Source organism: Lissotriton helveticus, chromosome 7, assembly GCF_964261635.1.
Source record: "Lissotriton helveticus chromosome 7, aLisHel1.1, whole genome shotgun sequence".
Classification (NCBI taxonomy): Eukaryota; Metazoa; Chordata; class Amphibia; order Caudata; family Salamandridae; genus Lissotriton; species Lissotriton helveticus.
In genome coordinates, this window is record NC_136068.1 from 1,854,829,322 (window position 1) to 1,854,853,451 (window position 24,130).

The following is a 24,130-nucleotide window of genomic DNA, read 5'->3' on the forward strand; positions in this document are numbered from 1 at the left end:
CCCCTGGACAGGCCTCACCTTATCTGCACCCTGTTACCATCTATTATACCCAATAGATTGAGGCCTGTCCAGGGGGCACGGATGAGGTGAGGCTTGTCCAAGTGTCAGAGGAGGTGAGTCCTCTGCACTGCACTCTTGGATACAGGCCTCACCTCCTCTGCACCCCTGGACATGCCTCACCTCATCTGCACAATCTACTTCCTAATCTGAGGAAACACAGGTGACATGATTGTGAAAGGTTCAAATATATCTATTTAATCTTGCAGACACTATTTATTCCTTCTCAAAAATGTAAAAGCTATTCATTTGCCCCAAAATCGTTTTTCCAATAACATTCAAGAAACAGAGCGCTCGTCCTATGTACAAGCATTCGATTAGTAAGCAGATTGTGCAGATGAGGTGAGGCCTGCACAGACGTGCAGAGGAGGTAAGTCCTGTGTCCAAGAGTGCTGTGGACAGGACTCACCTCCTCTGACCCCTATACAAGCCTCACCTCCTCCGTGCCCCCTGGACAGGCCTCAATCTATTGGGTAAAATAGATAGTAACAGGATGCAGATGAGGTGAGACCTGACCAGGAGTACAGATGAGGTCAGGCCTGTCCTGGGGAGCAGAGGTGTTGAGGCCTGTGTCTAAGAGGGCAGTGGAATGGACTTCAAGAAGCCTCTCCCCCACTGCACTCTTAGACACAGGCCCCACCTCCTTTCCTCTATCTTACAAATGTTGATACCAAGCATTATCAAAAAACATGACACAAACCAACAAGAAAGAATCTCAATCTGCTTCCTAATCTGAGGTAACACAGGTGACATCATTGTGAAAAGTTCAAATATATTTATTTAATCATACAGATATTTATTCTTTCTCAAAAATGTAAAAGCCATTCATTTGCCCCAAAATTGTTTTTTAAATAAGATTTAAGAAACAGAGCGCAGGTCCTATGTACAAGCATTCCATTTCACTACTGACACCTCACTATTTTACAAAATACAATTCCTCTCTCTTGCAAACATTGATACCAAACATTATCAAAAACCATGACACAAACCAACAAGAAAAAAGCACAATCTGCTTCCTAATCTGAGGTAACACAGGTGACTTGACTGTGAAAGGTTCAAATATATCTATTTAATCATGCAGACACTATTTATTCCTTCTAAAAAATGTAAAAGCCATTCATTTGCCCCAAAATCGTTTTTTAATTAACATTTAAGAAACAGTGTGCAGGTCCTATGTACAAGCATTCAATTTCACTACTGAAACATCACTATTTTACAAAATACAATTCCTCTATCTTGCAAATGTTGATACCAAGCATTATCAAAAAACATGACACAAACCAACAAGAAAGAATCTCAATCTGCTTCCTAATCTGAGGTAACACAAGTGACATCATTATGAAAGGTTCAAATATATTTATTTAATCATGCAGACACTATTTATTCCTTCTCAAAAATGTAAAAGCCATTCATTTGCCCCAAAATCGTTTTTAAATAACATTTAAGAAACAGTGCGCAGGTCCTATGTACAAGCATTCAATTTCACTACTGAAACTTCACAATTTTACAAAATACAATTCCTCTACGCAGTAAAAACTTTTTACCAAGCATTATCAAAAAACATGACACAAAGCAACATTAAAAAAAACACAATTTGCTTCCAAATCGTCTCCATAGAGTATACAAGTCTCTATCTATATTAAATGAATCATTACTCACCTTTACAAATGCTTTGGGAGATTGAGAACAGTGTCAGACACACACACCAATATTTCTTTAGCAGAGCAGAAGGTATGTACTCCAGGCACTGCAACCATGAATGGCACAGAAAACCTCTAATTCTACACACATATCCCTCATGTTAACCAATTAAAACTCTTCCCTCTCTATTTTCAAACCAACAACCTTCGCCCCCTCAGCCCTTTCTACCTGTTACCATAGCAACTCCCTCCTCACTGAGCTCTCAGGTTTAAAAGTTTATTCTAAAATGTTGCAAATGAACTCAGCAAGGATGTTTGACCTCTCAATACACCAGCTTATCCGGTGCAATGTTTCTTTAAATGACCTTTTCTTAACCATTCAAATTACTTCTTTCACAGAACAGAACCATGCACCCTAACTTTCAGTTTTCAACTATCTGAATCCACCAATCATTGCTCCACAGTTTTTTATTTTTACAAACTCCTACTGTTCCAACTGCCATTTCATTCCCACACTTCATCTGACTGCACCAGAACCTCCTCTCACCATGTATTCTGTCTGGATTATTGGACATAGCTACATCCACTGGGCTCAAAGGTATGCAGCTATCAGAAATTTTCACAACCTTGATTTACCAAATGTAGACATCAAGTGGATTGGCCAAAGAGGATTGAGATGTCATCAATTGATACCATTGGTGAAAACCTCCTTTTTGCATCTGCCACACCCTCACCTCATAATTCTGCACTGTGGTGGAAATGACTTAGGCACTTTGACTGGGGTAGGTCTGGAAATGCTTTTAAAGGACACCTTTGAGCAATTGATGGCACTTTTTCCTCAAACTGCCTTGGTATATTCCAATATATGCCAAAGACAGAAATGGAAGTGGTCCAACCGATTTTGTCCACAATTTGAGAAAGCACGGAAACATGTGAATAAATCTGTTTCTGCTTACATGAAAGACTATGGAATGGGTTCAATATACAACAATAACTTGCGTTACAACATGCAAGATATCTACAGAGGAGATGGTGTGCACTTCTCAGATGAGGGGAATAGAATATTCCTCCTGAATTTAAGACTGTGCATTGGAACCTACATGTAGGTACCTAAATCAACCACAGAACCCAAAAGCTCTTTTCAGGGCTACCCTACCTCTGATCACTCAAAATGATTATTTTTCTCTAACTTTTTTCACCGAAGTACGCTCCCAGGAACGCTCCCCGGTGCGCGTACCAGGCGCTCCCCCCGCGAAAATTAAAAAAAAAATATATATTTTTTGGGCCTATATGGGCCTCCTAAGCCCCCCTCAGAACACCTAGGGGGTCAGGAGGTGTCTACCGTGCCCCCTTTTATCCATTCCCAACATTGTTTGTCCTCCATCTTGTGTCTCAATTCTACCGAAACACAAGATGGAGGACTCCCGTAGCGCTGCCGGTGCGCGTACCGGGGCGCTCACCGGTGAGCGATCCCCCAAAAATTTGGAAGTTAATTTACATAAAAACCACTGGAGAGACTTTCGCCAAAAATAGAATAGGCCCTACTACATACCAGTCCGTACCATTTTCCCAAATGTGGTGGAATTCCATTGAGCCATTTCGGCTGTAGCCCTGTCGAAATATCCTGAGGTAAATTACATGACAAAAACACATATGAAAGTGTTTGAATTTACAACCAATTAAAATGTTATTTTCGTTTTGTATTTTTATGTGCCGACATTTGATTGGTTATGTACATGAATATAAATGAAAAATGAGAGGGAAACACAGCCATTTCGACTACAACTACCTGAGGTACATTTATACAGGATATTCTCAGAAAACTTCAACAGCTTTCTGTATGGTAAGTTGTTAATTTGTAAGGGGAACTATGTTGTGCACTTTAAGTTAATTTGGAAAAACGTTTTCTGATGCTTATTTACTGTCCCTCTGTTATAGTTATAGATTGAGATAGGTTTCTCTGTTATAGTTATGGATTGAGTTAGGCTTCTCTGGTATAATTATGAATTTACTTAGACTTCATCACATGCACTTTTTTTATATTTCTACTTCCTGCCTGATACCATACACTGCCCAAAGATAACTTGACTGTTAAAAAGTCAGAAGTACCTCTCTGAACTTAAACCCAACAGTGCCCTAACTCTACTGATATAGTTATTTTTTATGCAATTTACAGCAAGAAAATGGAAGATACACCACAGACCATCAATATTTCTTTCGAAATTACTGATGAGGAGATTCTTTTCGAAATTACCGATGAGGAAATTGTTCAAGAAGATTTGCTTGACTTCCTGGATGAGTCTCTTGACCAACAATTCATTGACTGTTTAGATAATATGGAATCATGCAATACAAATTTGGAGGAGATTCCGGATAATGAAATGTTGCAAGTGTTATTAAATTATGAAAATTCACAACAATACATTTATATTTAATAATTACAAATTGTTTGAGACATTATTCATTTTTATATGTAATTCATGAAGTAGTATAAAAAATTATTATAGTATAAAGTGAGACTTACAGTATACTGTGCAACGTTTTTGTGTTACATAGTAAGTCTGCTCATAGTTACTTCCTTTCTCCCACTATATTATCTCGAATGTGTAATTGACATCTCTTTTTGATCTCCAGCCTCCTTTCTCTCACTGTCTGTCTCTAATGCACCATATCACCACCAATTTTGTGTAGATTCAGAAGAGAGAAAAATTTAATACTTGAAAACATCATAAGGGAGCAGGGTAGACTACCCATAATCCCATATGCTTTCTCAAGGAGTGCTTAAAGGATCTGTTTCTGCTTTCCTGACAGACTATGGTATGGATTCCATATACCACAATAACTTCTGTAACAACATGCAAGATATCTACAGAGGAGACGGTGTACATTCAATTTAAGACTCTGCATTGGTACCTACATGTTGGTACTTAAATCACCCACACAACACAACAACTCTATTCACAGATACCCTACCTCTAAGCACTTTAAATTAATATTTTACTGTTTCACTGGGTTTTCCCCTTGGTACGCTCCCCGGTACGCTCCACGGTGCGCGTACCGGGTGCTCCCCCCGCGAAAATCGAATTTGTTTTTTTTACCCCGCGGGGCCCTTTTATGGCTCCCACATCAAACCTAGGGGGTCAGGGGGGGTCTACCCTGCCCCCTTTTGGTCATTTCCCCCTTTTTTTTGCCACCTCTTGTGTCTCGATCCTACCGAGACACAAGATGGCGGCCGCTCCGGACTGTTTGGAATGTTGACAGACACCCGAGAGCCAATCAGCTTTCCGCTCGGGAATTCCCGTTACGCGCTGGTACGCGCCCCGGTTCGCGTACCGGGTCGCGCTTATAGATATACATATATGTTTTAACCTAAATTACTCAAAATCCACTGGAGCACATATCTTGAGACATAGCAAAGGCACATCGGGCTACCAGTCCCTACAATTTTGCCAAGTTTGGTGGGAATCCATTCAGCCGTTCGGGCTATAAGTGAGTCCAACCACCCTATGGAAATTAACATGGGGAAAACACGTTTTGGGACCCCCCTTTCATCTCGGCCCCCGCTTGACAAATCCCCCCCAAACTTTCAGGGAAGGAGCAGAGCGGAGCGGGCCATCTAATTTGAGAAATTCGCGAAAATTCGTCCACCGGCGCCAAAGTTATTCCCAATAGAATGTTGCGGATTTCCTATGGAAACTAGGTCCTAACTATAACTACCTACTGGCGACCGCCAGTAGGTAATATATATATATATATATATATATATATATATATATATATATATATATATATATATATATATATATATATATATATATATATATATATATATATATATATATATATATATATATATATATATATATATATATATATAGCCCAAAAAAGTAATGTAACTTACCTGCAGAATACTGGTTAAAGGAGAAAATCTCTTGTTCTTGACTGAACGTTTTCTACATGAACCAGGCTGTCAAAAGCAAAAAATCACGTGAAACTTTGCGTCATGCGAAATGGTGAATAAATGAAACGCAGAAGTTACATGAGATGATACCAGCATAAAAAAAACCTTTGCATAAGCCTACTTGTTTGAGAAACACCATGGTAGACAAGGTGTATTACTGACTGAATACAAGTTGCTTAGTTATGATTTTGTTTTGCCTTACAGTTTATTGGGGAGCTATTGTTTTAATGTTGTTATCCTTTAGCACCAATTGATGGTATGTCCTTTTCAGAGAGATCTGAGGTCAAGAAATAGCTTTGAGGATGTTGGTTGACTGATACAGAGACAGATGGGTAGCAACAGCCTTCCCAAACGCCTCATTTGGGGGCAGTTTCAAGACAAAATCCTAAACTTACTTTGTCTTAAGTCTGTCTTAAGTCTGTCTTCAGTCTGTCTTAAGTTTGTCTTAAGTCTGTCTTAAGTCTGTCTTAAGTCTGTCTTAAGTCTGTCTTAAGTTTGTCTTAAGTCAAAATTAAGACAAAATCCTAACTTTACCACTACTTAATACCTTCAGTGAATACCAAAAGTAGTAAGTTTAGGATTTTGTCTTAAGTTAGTTCTGTGAATCTGGCCCTTGATCAGACTTAAGACAGACTTAAGACAAACTTAAGACAAACTTAAGACAATCTTAAGACAAAATCCCACTTAAGTCTGTCTTAAGTCTGTCTTAAGTCTTTCTTAAGTTTTTCTTAAGTCAAACTTAAGACAAAATTCTAACTTTACCACTACTAAATACCATCTGTGAATACCAAAAGTAGTAAGTTTAGGATTTTGCCTTAAGTTAGTTCTGTGAATCGGGCCCTTGATCTTTATCAGCACCTGGCTCCCCATACCACTAGGTATCAGTGGTTATGTCCCCGCATTTGACAGGGATGCTGTGTTTAGCTCATAGATATTAATTTAAGGTAACCAGTGGTTACATCCGTACATACATTTCTATGGTATCACCTTTAGTAATTAGGTCTGTGTTAGTTTCCTGTCTTCCACTTTCCCTTATCCATCATTTGCCTTCTTCTCCAAAGCAACCAAAGTTGTTTTTGTTTTTACCTGTCTGAGCCTATTCATAAACTTCATTACCAGTGATGCACTCTGACCCTCCTAATGCACAGCATGGCATAATCATGTCAGAAGCTTTGCTTGCAAACATTATCTCATGGTATCAATTTTTCCCTTATGCGGTACTACGACACCAAAAACTGCATGACCTACAGAGAGCCTCATAGAGTAGTATGCAATGTTTAAGACCCATCAATTATTCAGCATTCTATCAACCCAGCAACAAATCAAACAATACAATTAATTCAGTATTCAATCAGTCACTCATCTATGTGTTACAAGGAAGATGGGGTGATGTTGTTCATATCAGATGTTGAAAAGGAGTGTGACGTGAAAGAAGTGGATAATTTGCAGATTTACCTAAACATGAGCTATGGTGTGGAGAACACAGAGAAGATGTTCTGACATGCCAATGCATTGTTAACTTTGGTAGTTGCCTGCGAGTACCAACACAATCTTCCTTGTATTTACCTGCTTTAGGTTACAAAGGTGGTGAAGAGAAACCAGGGATGTGTTTGGAAGAATTTTTCACAAAGCACCCAGAAGCACTTGAATTGTTTAAGCAGAAGATGACAGAATCATATGATGAGACCTCTGGCCAAACAGCACACCCAAGGAGAGATCCACCTCAGATGAAAGGCTGGGACAAACCTTACAAGAAAGATGGCCACTTCCCTCACGGAAAGCCCGAGCATTGGCATCTGATGGACTTCTCCAAGTTTCAGAACTGCTCTATGGACATGGATTGCAATGGCATGTGGAAGTGCTGCCAGACCATGTGTGGCAAGAGGTGCATAAAGCCGATGTTTGGTAAGAATTCCCTATTTTCTCATTGTTTTGAGCTCTTCCAGTGACCGCTCTCAATGCCAAGGCTGTAAATACCCTTGTTTATTTGTCTGACTGTAGAAGGATGTTGTAACCAATGTGATCTAAAAATTGAGTCGGAAGGGGATGATATTGAGTCTGGTACTGTGACTAAGTAGCCCAAAGCCAGGATCCCTACACACACAATCAACTTTATCCCAGGTAATCCACTGTGCCTCCTTGTAGACCAGAGTCTCAAGTACAGAATAGAAGGGCCCACGTTAACAAGCATCTCACATGAAGGCCTAACCATTCTGGGCCCTCAAAATACATCTTCACCAACCTCAGTGAGTTACACAGGCTGCTTTGGGGAGAGGTTGGCATTTTCAGGTCTTACAAGTGCTCACGGTGCTTCCCAATCATTTGTGTTGGAAAACACTATTATCGGTTCCCTTGTGCCCATGTCCTCTTTCCTTCAAGTTGCTGTACCCCATCTTGCATGATACATCTACTAATCAGCCTAACTTCACATGGTAGGAATGCCCCCTCTACCCAATATTCTACCCTTATTTTGGTCCCTCATACAAACCTCCCATGCAAAAATGACCTTTGGTCTTGAAGAAATGGCACAAATTCAATGATAAGGAGGTCAATGTTGCCCTGATGGCATTACATGAATATGCACTGTCCAAACCCAGTCAGGAATAGGATATCTTTTGTTATCTCTATTCAACGTGCAGTTTATACTTTTTCCATATTTAGTGAACCAAAGTGTAACATGTAAATGTTCCTCCCTCATTAAGCCTTACTGTGGACAAACATCTTTTGTTCAAAAATCAATATGCAAAAATAAACGTTTTGCAGACAGTAGGCTGAGTTCAGCCATACCTAAGTACAGCAGAGGGATTGCACTTATTTCTGGCACAGAGCAGAATGTCTCATTTCACAACAATGTCTTCTGGTAGAGGGGAATTTCTTTTCAGGGATGGTGATTGGTCCAGAAGCAAAGTGGTTGGAAATCTGAGGTCGGTAGGGGGGCCAATGGTAAAAGAGAGGGAGTTAGAAAATATATGCTTTGAGATATATTCGACAAACGTGCCGTTGGTTTTATCTTAGCCGAATAATTGAAGAAAGAACCTTCAAGATACCTGGTGCTAAGTCTGCGATTGAACGACCACCATCATTTGTTAAGAGGAATTTTAGTGATCAATAGGTCCTATTAAGAAGGTTAATCCGGTTGCACGCATATTTTGAATACTAATTCATTTTTAAAGGTAGGTGCATTGTTTTGTACAGTGTTCATTGAGGATCAAGCATAGACATGTGAATGTTTAATCTTGAATGATTGTGCAGATTAGAAAAATGGTCGATAAGTGATCATTCTAGCAGATGGATGGCACTGAGAATGCTACAAACAAGACCAATGTTTGCCCCATACATTGAATGGTCACAGTCATTGTCTGCTCCATGCATGAGGCATTTTGTGAAACAGGCCCATGGTACATTCATAACCTAGCCCCCATGGGTGGAGCATGGCTTTCCTGTGCATCCACTAATGGAATATGATGCAATCACAGATTTACTGCATTCAGGCAGTAAACCTAGAAAGGTGCCACAATGGTACGCCACACCGACCATGCCATAGTGGGGAGAAATATGTTTTATTTCTTCCTGTTATTTCCTCTTTCTAAGTGTGTGCATTCTGCAATACACTTACAAAAAATAAAACGCCTCTTAGGACTGCGTTCATTCAGGAAAGCATCCCTACTTGCCCATAGACGATCCTGTCTGCAACACAGGCACACTTGTTTCATTGTGCAAGGGTGCCTGCATTGGCGTTAGACAGCCACAAGTGTGCCAGAGGACTGAACTGCACCATATCTCTCAATGTACAGCATAGCTCAGCTCTCTACCTTTCATGCAGTGCAGCATAGCAACCTTTCTTGCTGTGCTGCAGTGCTTGAGACCTGAGTAAATATTCTTTAGCGCCATTGAGAGCACTGACCAAATTGTGCTGATGGCTCCAGCTTACACTTACCACCTGATTGTTGCATTAACTGCAAAAAATAGAAAAGTAAAGTTGGCAAAAAGGTGTTGAAGTCTCACATGCAAACCTTATATGGTGTTTTTATGCTGGCATGTAAATAGGAGGGAAACCCAAAAAACACCAGGCACAAATGATTTTCATTGGTGTATCCATGTGGGCATTCCTGCCAACAGTTCATTCCCCACAGTTTCAATATCCATTTCACAGCACATTATGTAAACCATTATTTTCACAACTAACTAGCCTTTTAAACAAACATTGTCAGAGCCAAGCGGTATGGTTTCAATCTACCAGCTCATGCCACATCATTTGTGTATGTCTTTGCCTGTCTTTATATGCTCCTGAATCAAAAATAGATGAATTGGGTTTACCTATTTTGTTTTCAGCATCTTTATTGTCGTTCCTTATGCACGTGTCTGTCATAAGGTTGAATGTATGTGTGACTCACACATAATTGCTTACTAAAACATAGACACAAACTGTCTGTCCAGAAAAAAAGGTTTTCTTCCTCTATACAATCTCTATCTCTGTACAATGCCCCAGTAAAAAAACTAAAAAAATTCATTAACAAATACTACGTGGGCTGCTGTAAACTCCAAGAGGTCACACTACCGTGATGTTTATGATGTTTGAAGGATGGCCCTGGGCCAAAAAGATTCACTCTGAGCTTTCGAAGTACAGAGTCATCTACCATATATTAGTTACATGGCATGTTAGAGGTAGTAGATTGCAGATGGGATAGTTGATAGGTATAGGCGAGCTTTCCAGACCTTGACGATGCTTGCTGCTGTCTGGGTGACCCTGGTACAAATTCTAATTATATAGAGGTTGGACTGGCCTTATGGCACTCAGGAAAAATGTGCAGGATGCTAAGAACTATGGGCCAGATGTAGGAAAAGCGTATTTACCGATTCATAAATACCGAATTTTACCGATTCGGTATTTATGAATCGGTAAATATGAAGGAGGGAGATTTAGGAAGATTCGGTATTGCCTATTAATTCCTATGGGCCTTGAAGCCCATAGGAATCAATGGGATTTTTGCAAGGGTGCAGGGGGTGTCACTTTGGCACCCTCTAGCACACCGAATACAGGCATGTGTGCCATGTGGTCTGCCTGTCACATGGCATAGGTGTGCATGCACACATGTGCATGCACACCTGGAATCGGTGTTTTACCACCCAATTGGATTGGGTGGTAAAATACCGATTCTGTAAGGCCTGTGGGACACAGAAGAGTCCCACCTACATCTTGCAGTTACCGAATCGGTAAAAATACCGATTCGGTATTTTACCGATTCTGTAAATTTACCAATTCGGTAAATTTACCGAATCGGTAAAATATGCCCCCTACATGCCAATTCTTAAATACCGGTCTGTAACGGCCGAAATCGGCCGTTACCGACTGGTATTTTGGCTCCTACATCTGGCCCTATATGTTTTTGTGAGTGGCCCATTAGACCATCAAAACAAAAGACACACAAATGATGGACGGAATGACAGAAAAATAAAAACATTTACCCCCAGTCAAAAAATATTGGTTAAATCTTTCATTCTTTGGCTCACCATGCCACCCCAGTTTTGACCTAGCAATATGGAAATCAGTCTTGACGCTGTTCCTCATTGGAGCAGTCCAACCTGAACTGCTAAACCAGATTCTCCCTAGACTGTAAACAAGCATACTACGACCAGTTTTGGGGTTTCACCCCCTCATCAGCCAGGCTAGCTGGAATCCAGTGGCACAGTAAACCGGGACCCTCGTCTGGGCATACCCAGCACACACATGGCGAGAAAACAAAAGACACATACATGATGGACGGAATTCAGAACAAATCTGGGTTAAATCTATTGTTCTTTTGCTAACCATGCAATCCCAGTTTGGGGAACAGGATCAAGACTGATTTGCATATAGCTGGGTCTAAACTGGAATGGTGTGGCATGCAAACAAACAATGGATTTAACCCAGATCTGTGACTGGGGGTGAGTGTTTGATTAATTCAGCATGCCATACATCATCAATTCTTTTTGCATTCAACCATGCAAGCACCGTTGGTGAGTTGGCACACAATATTCTTGTTACCACAGGCTTGCTTTGGTCCTAAGGAGAAAAAATGCTCATGATTACTGCACCTGAACCTGAACTATTGCAACTGTCCTTTCAAGAATTGCTGAAATGCCAATGAAAGTTACTGCTTTTACACAATTGGAAATTTGTGTAGTAATATTAATTTATTGACCTCATTTTAAACACACACATTGTCAATGCCAATCAGTCCCATTTACCTGTATGGGCAAGCAAGACCCGTTGGGCATTGCCAATGCTTCTCTACAGTGGTCTTCAATGTCTGTAAAGATGAGGTTTTATCTTCCACATTTCTGTTGCAGTTTGTCTAGTGACAATAAGCTAGCATTGAGATGCAGCAAGCTAGCGTTTAAAGGGGCTCTGTATTCTAAGATTCATTGCTGCATCTGGAGCAAGACCAATGACAAATCTATCAATGATGAAACCAAAAAGCTCCTGTGAGCAGGTCAAGCACAGAAAGGGAGGAAAGCCACAAATAACAGTAATGCAAATGGGATTCACAGAATAGCCATCGAATCTTGAGGAAGGATTGATTTTTGTGATGTATTGAATGCAATGCTGTCTGCACTAAGAGAGCAAACAGAACTGGAATAGATTCTACTAAAGAAACCTCCAGGATGTCTGTCCAACCGGCTAGGGTTGTTTATTCAGTGCATCATGGGAATCATTTTAGAGGATTTCTTGCCTTGTATTTAGCTCCCAGTACAATCATGTAAGTGTGTATTTGTAATCTTAGCCGAGGATCTATACAGCTCTCTGCAAAGATGAAGTATTTGCACAGAATGTATTGATTGTTGTAAAATGAAACAGCAGCGCTGAAACACCCAACAACAGTACTCATACAAAACACAGACACTACAACTATAATAGCTGGGATAGCACCATCTTGTGAGGCAGACTCTATGTGGAACTGCATACTGAACCACATAGGGTGTTAGGGCAAATAGGCAATTTTGTTGGATTGACTGAAGAATGTTGTCAATACTATAATTTGATATTGTTTTATTGAGCACTCATAGTATTGCTGTGTTGGGGTGAGAAGGCTGAAATGTAGATATTTATGTGATTGCTGAATTGCTGGGTATGTTACAGACAAAAGGTGTATCAATGAGGGAATCTACATGCAGGGGCTATAGGAGCATGCGACCAAGCACAAGAGTACAGGGCTGGATAGCTTCATAAAAGGTGACGCACATAAGTCCTATCCGCCGGTTGATTGGATATATTTTTTTTTCAGAATACCCCACATGGATTGAAAAATCAGAGAGTCAATCATTTGACAATGGAGATGGTAAAGAGGCATCAACACCCGAAAAGAAATATGAAGAAGAGAAACCAGAGCAAAAGGAGGAAAATGCAGTAGAAGAACTACCACCAAATCAGCAAAATTTAGAACAGACACCAGCAAAAAAAGAGGAAAATACAGTAGAAGAATTACCAACTAATCAGCAAAATGGAGAAAAGACACCAGCACAAAAAGAGGAAAATACAGAAGAAGAACCACCACCAAATCAGCAAAATGGAGAACAGCCACCAGCACAAAAAGAGGAAAATACAGAAGAACCATCACCAAATCAGTAAAATGGAGAACAGACACCAGCACAAAAAGAGGAAAATACAGTAGAAGAACTACCACCAAATCAGCAAAATGGAGAACAGACACCAGCACAAAAAGAGGACAATACAATAGAAGAACCACCACCAAATCAGCAAATTGGAGAACAGACACCAACACAAAAAGAGGAAAATACAGTAGAAGAACCACCTTCAAATCAGCAAAATGGAGACCAGACACCAGCACAAAAAGAGGAAAATGCAGTAGAAGAAACACCACCAAATCAGTAATTTGGAGAACAGTCACCAGCACAAAAAGAGGAAAATACAGTTGAAGAAGCATCACCAAATCAGCAATAAGCAGTACAGACACAAGTAGCAAAAGAGGAATATGCAGCAGAAGAACCATCACCAAATCAGCATTATGAGTACAGACACTAGCACCTGAAGAGAAATATACGGTAGAAGAGCCATCGCCAAATCAGCAATAAGCAGTACATCCACACCACAAGAGAAATATCTAGTAGAAGAATTGTCACTAAATCAAGAATATGTAGAAATGCACCTAGGGTTTACAGAGGAACCAGATGGTGGTAGTAACCTAATTGGTGGTGACTAGCAATAGAAACAAGTTGCTGGAGAATCACCGGAAAAGAATCGAGGAGGAAATATGAGGAGTTAAAGAGGGTGAGAAAGAAGAGGTGGCAGGGAGATAACTTGGTAATGAAGAGAAAAGGTGGCTGTGAAAGAAAAGGGTAAAGGTAAAAATATAGGAAAAGGGCACATGGCAGGGTCAGGCAATGACCTCATAAGAGCATTTCTCAAATATTCATAAAGTTAATATCCTTATATTATCATTAGTTATGTTACAGCGTGAAGCACAATGAACATTATATTTTAAAACAATGATTCATAATCCTCTGTGTATTTTTGGGTGTATAAATAGTTTTCTAAATGATTGATTGTCCCCAATTGGCTTACTGAATAAAGAAAAACTGATAGAAATAATTACTAAATCAGACGTTTATTTCAGACAAAATGGAAACACTTTTAAAATGTTATGAGTGAAATTAAAGGAACAAAGCAACAGTGGAGCATCTGAACAATTATTGAGGAAGAAGCAAGGACAAACATTACAAACAAGTATTGGCAAAGCCAATAGGTCGGGTGTTGGCTGTTGCCCTTGGGTTTTGGTCTTACTAATATCTGTTTTATTTGTTAATTCATTTTGTAGGAAGGCACACATTGCATGAAAAGAAGCATTTTCTAAAAGTCAAAAGATAGTTTTTTTTAATGTAAAAACACACATTGTACCCATAGTTCCTGTAACTGAGGGGACTACTTATTGTGCGCATGTGCACATTGTTCAAGAGTGAATTCGATCACTCAAAGTGAAGTAAGCTAATGGCTGAAGTAGGTTGACCCTGTGCCCCATGATGTATGCCTGGGTGGGCGGAAACACAGTGGGAATGTCGCTAGATGGGACAAATAGATGAAGAGGGCGGACTGAAAACCCCTGTCAGTAAGTAGGTTTGGAAAAGATAAGTGTTAATGAAACAACAGGCCTTGCCCTACGCCAGACCTAAAAAGAAGGCAGGAAGGTAATGAAAACATAGACAGTATACAAGAATGAAATTATTAAATGAACTTCATTAAAAAAAATACTCATGAAACTAGAAGTAGATTTCTTTTTTTGATAAGGATTTTTGATGTGCGCTTGTTATGCAACCACCCACTTGTAACCACCAGCATTGGACACCTTAACTGTCTATCCCAGCATCTTCACAGGTATATCTCTCTCCTGATGTCCTTCAAATGTTTTAAAAATGTGTTTTAAAAAACCAGGCAAACTTCTACATACATGGGCAGAAAATATACACCACTAATTAAATATTCAGTTCTTCTAATCCCCCCCAAAACAATCTTTACAGTAATTTCATGAAAAACATGTCCATCTCAATCTACATATCCTTCCTTAATTGTATAAGTTCACTCAAGGGATAAGGAACTACAACTACTGTGAACCTCTTCAACTAGTGTATAAGAGATACACATAGGCCCTGATTTATGTTTGTTGGACTGAAGGTGTTATTTATCACACCTGATAATGATACTGCACGGTTTTTTATTCATCAGATGAGATAAATGACACCTATAACATGCTTTTGGGGAATAGTATGTGGATCTTGGAACTTACCACACCAAAATTAAAATGGTACGGTAAATACCATGCACATTTCTCCAGTTAAAATCAGACAGGTTTGAATGAAGGGTGAGCTATTTAACGCCTCTGTGGATTACTAGGTTAAATAACATCCAACTAGTAATTCTGACTGCTGAGCAAATAGGAATTGGTGCAGTGAACAGAAAACACAGACCCACTCATAAACTATTTTTAGTGAGGCTGAGAGATTTCCATATCAAGTGGATTATATATTTGTGAAGATCTGTGAAATTACTCTACAAAGTTTACTCTGCTTAGACTTTCCAGGCACTTTCATTGATTTTCAGAAGACAGAAGTCGGAAATTATGGCATATCACCCCTCTGAATTTGTTATTACCATATGCATTCCTTGACATAGAGCAGAGAGCTACATAAAAGCATGTAGGAGTTCCATTTCTACATTACTAGTTCCACTTCCACAATTAATTACCCTGAAAAACAAGCAGAAAGAAAAGGTCTGTCCCCTTGAATAAACAATATAATTATCTTTGGAAAATAAAGCAGGATTTAATCTTTTCCTCAAAGACTAGAGACCATCTGACCATTTGGTCATGGAGTTGTATGTGCTCCTAGTGGTAGAATGAATCATTGATAGGGTTCAGTTAACTTTATTTCACTAAATCCAGCCACAATTTCCTTCACTGCTGCTTCTAACTATTTAATGAATACTCACAATCAGCATGCCACACAAAAATTAGTTCTTTTTTAGAAAAATAATATTGTCCCTAAACATTGAGAAAACTAGAATAGCAGGACATGCATTCAGATGTTGGACACACCTGCCAAAATCCAACCACTTATTTTAGTTATATATAGCGCAAACCTGATCTGCCAGCCTAAAGCATGTTACAAGAGAACCAGATGCAACACATTTTTAGCCATGGGGAGAATAATTGATTCATCCATAATCAGAGGATATCAATCTAAGGCCAGCATTTGAATCTGGTTCCTCAGTTCCAAAGTTCTAGACACTAGGGGCCAGATGTAGGAGGCCAAATACCGGTCGGTAACGGCCGATTTCGGCCGTTGCCGACCGGTATTTGGAGTTCCAGATGTAGGGGCCCTTAAATTTACCGATTCGGTATATTTACAGATTCGGTAAATGTACCGCTTTTCTAAATTACCGAATCGGTAAATTTACCGATTTGCAAATTTTTGATGTAGGTGGCACTGAAAACAGTGCCACCGGCCATTAAGAATACGGTATTTACCATGACATACTATGTCATGGTAAATAATGAATTCTTGTGTACATGCACTTCTGTGCATGTACACCTGTGCCATGTGGCACACATCATGCGGCACACATACATGCCCTAAGGGCATGTATGTGTGCCACATGGCATACAAGCCAGAATCAGGGGTGCAACAGGGTGACCCCCTGTCCCCCTTGCAAAATCGGTAATTTTACCGAATCGGTATTTACCGATTCGGTAATTGACATTGATTCCTATGGGCCTCAAGGCCCATAGGAATCAATGACAATTACCGAATCGATAAATACCGATTCGGTAATTACCGAATCATACAGATTCGGTAAAAATTACCGATTTTTTTCCTACATCTGATTTACCGATTCTAGAATACCGAATCAGTAAAATTCGGTAATCTAGAGTCGGTAAATCAGATTTACCTACATCGGGCCCTAGGTCACATATGATGCTCATTGGCTGACAAACAATTTATTATCATCTGAGAAGCCAGCTTTAGTTTGTAACTTGTCCATTTAGAAATGGTAAAGCCACACATAGTACACATGGGCCATCTACCTTTTTGTGTGCAGAACCACCACCAAATCAGATCCTGTTCTCAGAGCCACCAACATTTGGGAAAATGAAAGTGCTATGAATTCCATGCCCAATCTCTCAAACAACAATAGATCAGCAACCTACCTTGTGCCCAAAGCCAACTAAGCTCACCTGCTCATCATTCCTTTACAGATGCAAATAATATCACTATTCTGGCTTGTAATGTGTCTCTCACAGGTGAACACTGTCTCAAATGCGTATTCATGTCTGATAGTTACAAAACACAGTGACAAATTAATGCTGATGGCACCAAAAACCTTCACCCCATTTAGTACTATCCAGGCAATTTTCAACATGTCATCTCTTGTCTTTCAAATGTCCAAAACTGGATCCTGGGAAATGAGCCTAATGTCTTAAAGACTCAGACTTTTCTCTTTGGTGTAGGAGATGAGATCCTGTCACGTGTTGCTCACATATCCCGTACCGGATCAATAAAAGCTTTGCCATTTGTATTGTCATTGTAACAGGAAAACTGCTTCCCACTAGCTGGAATCAAATGCATAGTCTTAGTAGCCATATAAGGAAACATTCTAAAGCCAATATAAATAACTGTTCAGTTCTTTCCTTGGCCAAAATATCCTCCTTGGCTTTACAATTATAAAAACAGGCAAGGACTGTTTGTGGTTGTAAATAAGTTTGGGTTTATGAAAAGGAACATGATGTAACTTGATGTCACCTGATAACAGATAACAGGTGTAACATGATAACAGATAGGTCATATTCTTACCTACACTCAAAGACAGTAGTTACTATCAAATCATTCAATGTTTGACAATGCTGTTTTTCACCATCAAAATCTTCAGGGAGACCAACAAATCTTAAATAGCAAATTCCATCAATCTTCCTATTTTTGTTTTAGTTTCTCCATTTCAGGCACAGAAATCCGTGTCTTTACTTGCACCCTCAAATCTTTACTCCACCTCTGCCAGTCTATGAGGAAGGTCCATGTCTAGACATAGTATGAAAGGAAAGGCATGGGCCAGGTGCACAGACTAGTACGAGTGTAATACAATATTTTTACAGCAGAAATATACCTTGACAAAAATAGCTCGTCTTATATATTGTTTACAGAAACATAGCCCATGGGAGTTTATAATAGATAATCTACCTCCATTAGAGCACCATTTTTAGAAAAGATGGTTAGATCCCTAGATTTATGTCAGACAATATTTTTACATCAATATTCTGACATACAACTGTGAGATCTGTTTCCTTACAGTTTCCAAGTACAACTCTGCATTAGCAGTGAGATTTGCATTCATTCTATGCATTTTCATTTGTGTGTATTGATCATTAAAGGATTCTTCCATCGTCTAAGAATTGTTGCGTAAAACGTTTAACACTTTATATATTTTTGATTTACCTCCAATTTGAGAAAATGATTTGTACTCATGAAAACTGAATGGAATTGATAACGTTTTAATATGTGTGTATGAGGTGCTCCTGATATAACATGGTAGGTTTCAACATTAAGGGCCAGATGTAGGTAGGCTTTTACCGGGTGGTAACGGCCGAATTCGGCCGTTACCACCCGGTAAAAGCAATTTGACATGTAGGTCCCTGTAAATTTACCGAGTATGTAAAATACCGAGTCGGTATCATTACTGATTCCGGACAATTGGTATGTAGGTGGGACTCTTCTGAGTCCCACAAGCAGTACAACATCAGTATTTTACCATCAAATACTACTTGATGGTAAAATACCGTTTCTGGTGTGCATGCACATGTGTGCATGCACACCTATGCCATATGACAGGCAGACCTGCCCTTAGGGCAGGTATGCCTGCCACATGGCACCCGAGCCTCTTTTGGGGGTGCCAGAGGGTGTCAAAGTGACACCCCCTGCACCCTTGTGACAGTCGGTATTTTCCGATGTGGTAAATACCGACCGGTATATGCCCAATCAATCCTATGGGCTTCAAAGCCCATAGGAATGCATGGGCATTGACTGGTCGGTATTTACCACATCAGAAATTACCGACTGTTTCCGATTCGGTAATTGCACATCTGCAATTACCTACATCTCGGTATTTTTATTTTCCGACCTCTTAAATACCGAGTCGGTATGACTCGGTATTTAAGAGGTCGGTAAATAAAAATTACCTACATCTGGCCCTAAATCTGTAGAACTCTTGTTTCAGCTTCATACACATGGTATTTGTGCCAGGGACATCCTAAGGATTTTGGGGACCCTGATCAAACATAATTTGGGCCCCCTCTTGGATACATTCTGAATTAATGATCCCTTTTCAGCTCATCACGCCATCAGGAACTATTATCTGATCATTGACAGTCTTCTTTGTTGACCCACAAAACTTTAAGGGGTCCCCAGTGTTCAGGGGGCCTCCATTCAGTGCAAAGCCATTGAATATTTATGAGATATTGAAGAGTTGGGAGTGCCCTTTAATATTTTGCAGAGAGACCAATTTTTTTTTTTGTTATGCGACTCTCTGGAACTATCCTGAAAGCTTAATAATGGGGCTCTTAGAAAGGTGGGGCTTTGGGCCACCAGAGTCCAATTTGCTTATTTCTTAAAATGTCTCTTATTTGTACGTAATTATAATGAGCATACATTTTATGCTGGGTTAAAAAACTTGCCCACAAGTGATAGAGCGCGCGAGGCCACCCGACCAATAGTTTTCGCCGTTTCCGGCTTCAGGGCCCATATACTTTCAAATCACCATATACATCGATCAGGTGACTTCACGAGCTCTACCAATTTGTGTGTGTGTTCCCTACTATTATTTCTCAGTGCACCCGACTTACCATCCACCGGTGCGGGTACCTAATGACCACAATGAATCAGGGAGCTAGCTGTAAAAGGAAAGGCAGCAAAATACAAACCCAACCAATAACATTCAAAATACTGTTTGAAATGACCACGGACAACGGGAAGTTTTAAAATGTTTATCTAAAGTTCATTTGCTTCATTCATAAGGTACATCAATATAAGGCAATCAATAACCAAGATAACGTAAATGATGTAACTGTAAAGAAATAACGACAGAGTAATCATTGAAATACTGATATAAAATGTAACGAGAAGATACTATGCTATTCAATAATATTCAAGCATGGGCGGACTATGTAGGTATAACTACAGGAGGGCCTATAAAGAGTAACACGCTTCACTTAAGGTGAACGGGCCTTTAAACAATCTAGGCAATGAGGTTCTAGACCATATCAGAAAATGACAAACTGCAATGCAAAATATAATTTCTAACAAGTGAGAAGACATAGGAACAAACTTATGAAAAATGCAAATGACCTTCAATAGTTGCGGAAAGACATGGAAAAATAACATATGCAATGGTAAACTTTATTGAAGCAAAAGTTAGAAATTCAGAAGGTGCAAGATTTAAGAGGTTCAGAGCAATATTTACCTAGAAAGGTGTGGAAACCAAACCCTGGCCACGGGTCAGTTAAGGACAGGAAAACCCTCAAGGAAGGATACCCCTCAAAGGACAGCAGGTGCAGAATGGACACCCCGGACAGGACAGGATACCCTCGGATTAGGAATCAGGACAGGACCTCAGGACAGGACAGCAAACCCTCAGGACAGGACCGGAACCCACAGTTTGGAAGCAACGCCTGCGCTCCACCCGCTCTGCAGCTATCGATCAAGACCCCGATTGGGTCAGCGAACTCCCAGCAAAGTGCTTCGCCAGCACTTTAAGGTTCAGTAGAACCTTAGTCTATGGTCAAATTCAGACAGAGTGCTCCGCAGCGCTCTGTATCTTCAGTCACCTATTGAGTACGATGGGTCAGTGACAGGTCAGCTAAACCAGACAAGTCGGACGGTTCCCTAGGTGAACCCAGGGTAGATATACAGTTTGGGGACAGTGTACCACCCCCCAATGTTGCAAAGTGTCAGAATCCCTCAATTTCGATTGGTCCTAAGGTAGGATTTGGGTAACACACCAATCACAATTCAACATTTCAAGCCTGTATTTGCATGTTTGGGCACCGCCTAGAAGGATTGGGGTTCCCATGAGAAGCTACACGGCAAGCAGCAGTACAATATTACATTGTAACATATAAGGAGCCACATTCGCTGTTCTCGCAGGGCAGAGGTGACTTTCTCAGGAGCATCTCGCCCATCGCTGCCAACTGGCTATGTTCCATCAGTCAAGGTCTACTGTGCTGCCGAATGTTGCGCAGGCGCAGAAGGGACCTCCAATATGGCTCTCCTCTCACTCAGACCCCCATTCCCCGCGGTACATGAAAAGTAAGCGAAAACAAATTAATACATAATAATGTCATCATGAAAACACATCACAGGGTTTGTACTTTCTACTTATCATTATAAAATATACTTATGCAGTTTAAATGTTAGCTACATTGATACAGACACAAGAGCAGTGGCACGAGCAGTACCACATGATGGGCACAGCTATGGATTACGCATGCGCATAAATTTCCCTCCACTTCTGCAGACGCGTCAGGACACGTGAGTGTGGCTGACGCATGCGCAGTAACTAAAATACAAGCGGCGGCCATTTTTAAGTACACGGATTAAATGTATTAGAAATACACGTAGGCAAGCTTCGCAAACTTTGCCTAAACAAAAATAAACGTTAGTAAAACATACGTTTTGTTACCTTAATACACATAAACGAGGTTCTTGACTTCGGCAAGCCGCAAAATATGCGAAGCTTTGCTTCATCAATCCCCTCTTTGATGATATTTACTATCATCACAAAAAATGGAACCAGATGCCAACTTTCTTTCACACTTTATATAGCTCTATCTCTTCCAGCAATCGTTCTAACTTTTCTCTCTCATTTCTAATAGGGTGAGAAGTCTTCACCTTTTTGTATATCTGATCATTCACTTCCTCCAATTCAATCTCATCCACACTCCGTTTCAACCCTCTTGCATTTACCTCGTGCTTCTTGGTGCGCTTGCGGCATTTACAACAGATAAAAATGAGAAATATGATAAGACCTATAATACCAATTGGCATCAGTATTTTGAACAATAAGCTTTTACCTACGCTAGCAAGCCAATGACCTACATTTGAGAGACCATCTACCAGTCTCTTCCAGGCACTATCAACCTCGAGTGGTTTGAGTTCCTTTGTCAAATTAGTAATGTTTTTCACATATCTTTTGATCTGTACACTTTTATCCGGAATATAAGTGCAACAATGTTGCGCCTTCAACATCCGGCAGACTCCGCCCTCTTTCGCTAATAAGGTGTCAAGAGCAAGTCGATTCTGCAAAACCATTGATCTGATCGCAACCATTTCGGTATTGACCAGCAGAAATCCATGAGCTGTTTCAGTAGACAGCACATCCACTATAGTAGACAATTTGCAAATTCTGTGAGTGTTCAGAACCACTCCCACTCCAGGTATCAGTGCACTGAAAATACTACCCATAATTTCACCTATACTTTCTCTTTTACTACGCACTAAGCCATTAGTATCTTCATTGCTTCCAGCTTTTTCATTCACATGGTATATTTTCGGGAAGACAATGCCAAAATAGCAGCTTCCATACCAGTGATCCGGCAATTTGAAATAAGCCTTGTCCCCACAAATATAATAAATTCCAGGAAACACAGGCTCTGACCCATTTTTGAAACCCCAACCTCCAATTACCTTGTAATTATGTTCGCATTCACTGGAACCAATGAAAACATTATTATAATAGCTAGTCTTCTCGCGGTGAAGACATAGCTTGCCTTCCTTTTCAAAATCCAGCAACAGAGCAGGTCCCGCCCCACCATTTGAGGTGCCTTCCATGTTCTCTGCCCACTTTGGCTTTTTCTGACTTTCGTCATTAGCCTTCTTTTGTATTTTAATTCTTCTTTTCTCTGCCATGTTCAGGAACATCTTTTCCTGTTCACGCAAAGAACAAGTCAAGTTATCTCTGTGTGCATCAGCTATGTCAATGTTACCTATAGTCAAGAAGTAGTCTCCCATATATCTTATGGTGTCGCTTTTGGTATGTACAGGATTCAAGTTCCCACGTATAGGAAGTTCAGAAAAGATTACGTCATTATTAGAGTAATAGTACTGTAATGGTCCTCTTTTGTAAAATAAACTAGCTAAAATACTACAGGAGATTCCATATGTCAATGGCAAGTGATGGTATGTCAGGCCTTCAGCCACAGAAGTAGGTAGCTTCATGCAGACATAGCAATCTTCAATTTCCATAGTCTCTACATAGTGTATTAACAAGTTTGCAAAAACATTTAAGTGTGTCCTGTTCTTAATTCCATGATAATGTAGTCCTCCCTCATCTGATGCTTCTAAGTCTTGTTTTGTTTGTCTCAGTGCTCTCTCATGTCTCGCTACACTCTGTGTTGTCAACTCCTCCCTGTCAGTATTTACAATTTCAGTAGGGACAATGTTAGTATCTTTACTTACAGTGAAGGGTATAAAGATTGTTAGTCCTATCCAAATTACTATCAGTACTACTATACTACATATACACACCTTGCAGCACGTCTTGCAACGACTGCAACTAGGTCTACCATTCACAGTTGAATCAGACATTTCGGCTCAGAAGAAGTTTCTCGACCCCTCTTTGTGTCTTTACACAGCTAGCTTACTTTGTGCAAATTCACGGTGGTTCGTCTTCTTCTTCAGCAGAGTACTCAGGGACGGGCTCTCCGTCGCTTACGTCAGTTATATCAAGATCTTCAAGTTCTTCCAAAACGAGTGTCCATTCAGGAGACTTGTACTTTTTGTTTTGTCTTTTTATTCGTTCACTCCTTCTTTTGGAAGAGTTTTCTTCTTGCTCTTCTATCCGCGCACTTCTCCTTGCTTCTGCACGTTTTTCTTCCACTGTCTTTATCCTTAGCCTCAATCTCTTTACGAACCTAGGCTCAAGGTTATTTCTTTTCTT

General features: G+C 40.1%; 1 protein-coding gene across 1 annotated transcript; it reads left to right on the forward strand.

Moving 5' to 3' along the window:
* The first annotated feature begins 7,262 nt into the window (after window positions 1–7,262).
* On the forward strand, window positions 7,263–13,267 carry LOC144769757 (uncharacterized). The gene is made up of 2 exons (XM_078653937.1): window positions 7,263–7,563; window positions 12,924–13,267. Exons 1-2 carry the CDS (start codon window positions 7,263–7,265, stop codon window positions 13,265–13,267), a joined length of 645 nt encoding a protein of 214 aa, XP_078510063.1.
* Window positions 13,268–24,130: the final 10,863 nt, after the last annotated feature.

What these genes read in the sequence shown, in the direction of transcription:
- LOC144769757 (XM_078653937.1), top strand. Translation starts at nt 7,263, where the DNA reads ATGTGTTTGGAAGAATTTTTCACAAAGCACCCAGAAGCACTTGAATTG. An exon ending in GTGCATAAAGCCGATGTTTG is followed by an intron (nt 7,564 to 12,923) that starts GTAAGAATTCCC and finishes TTTTTTTTTCAG; the next exon opens with AATACCCCACATGGATTGAA.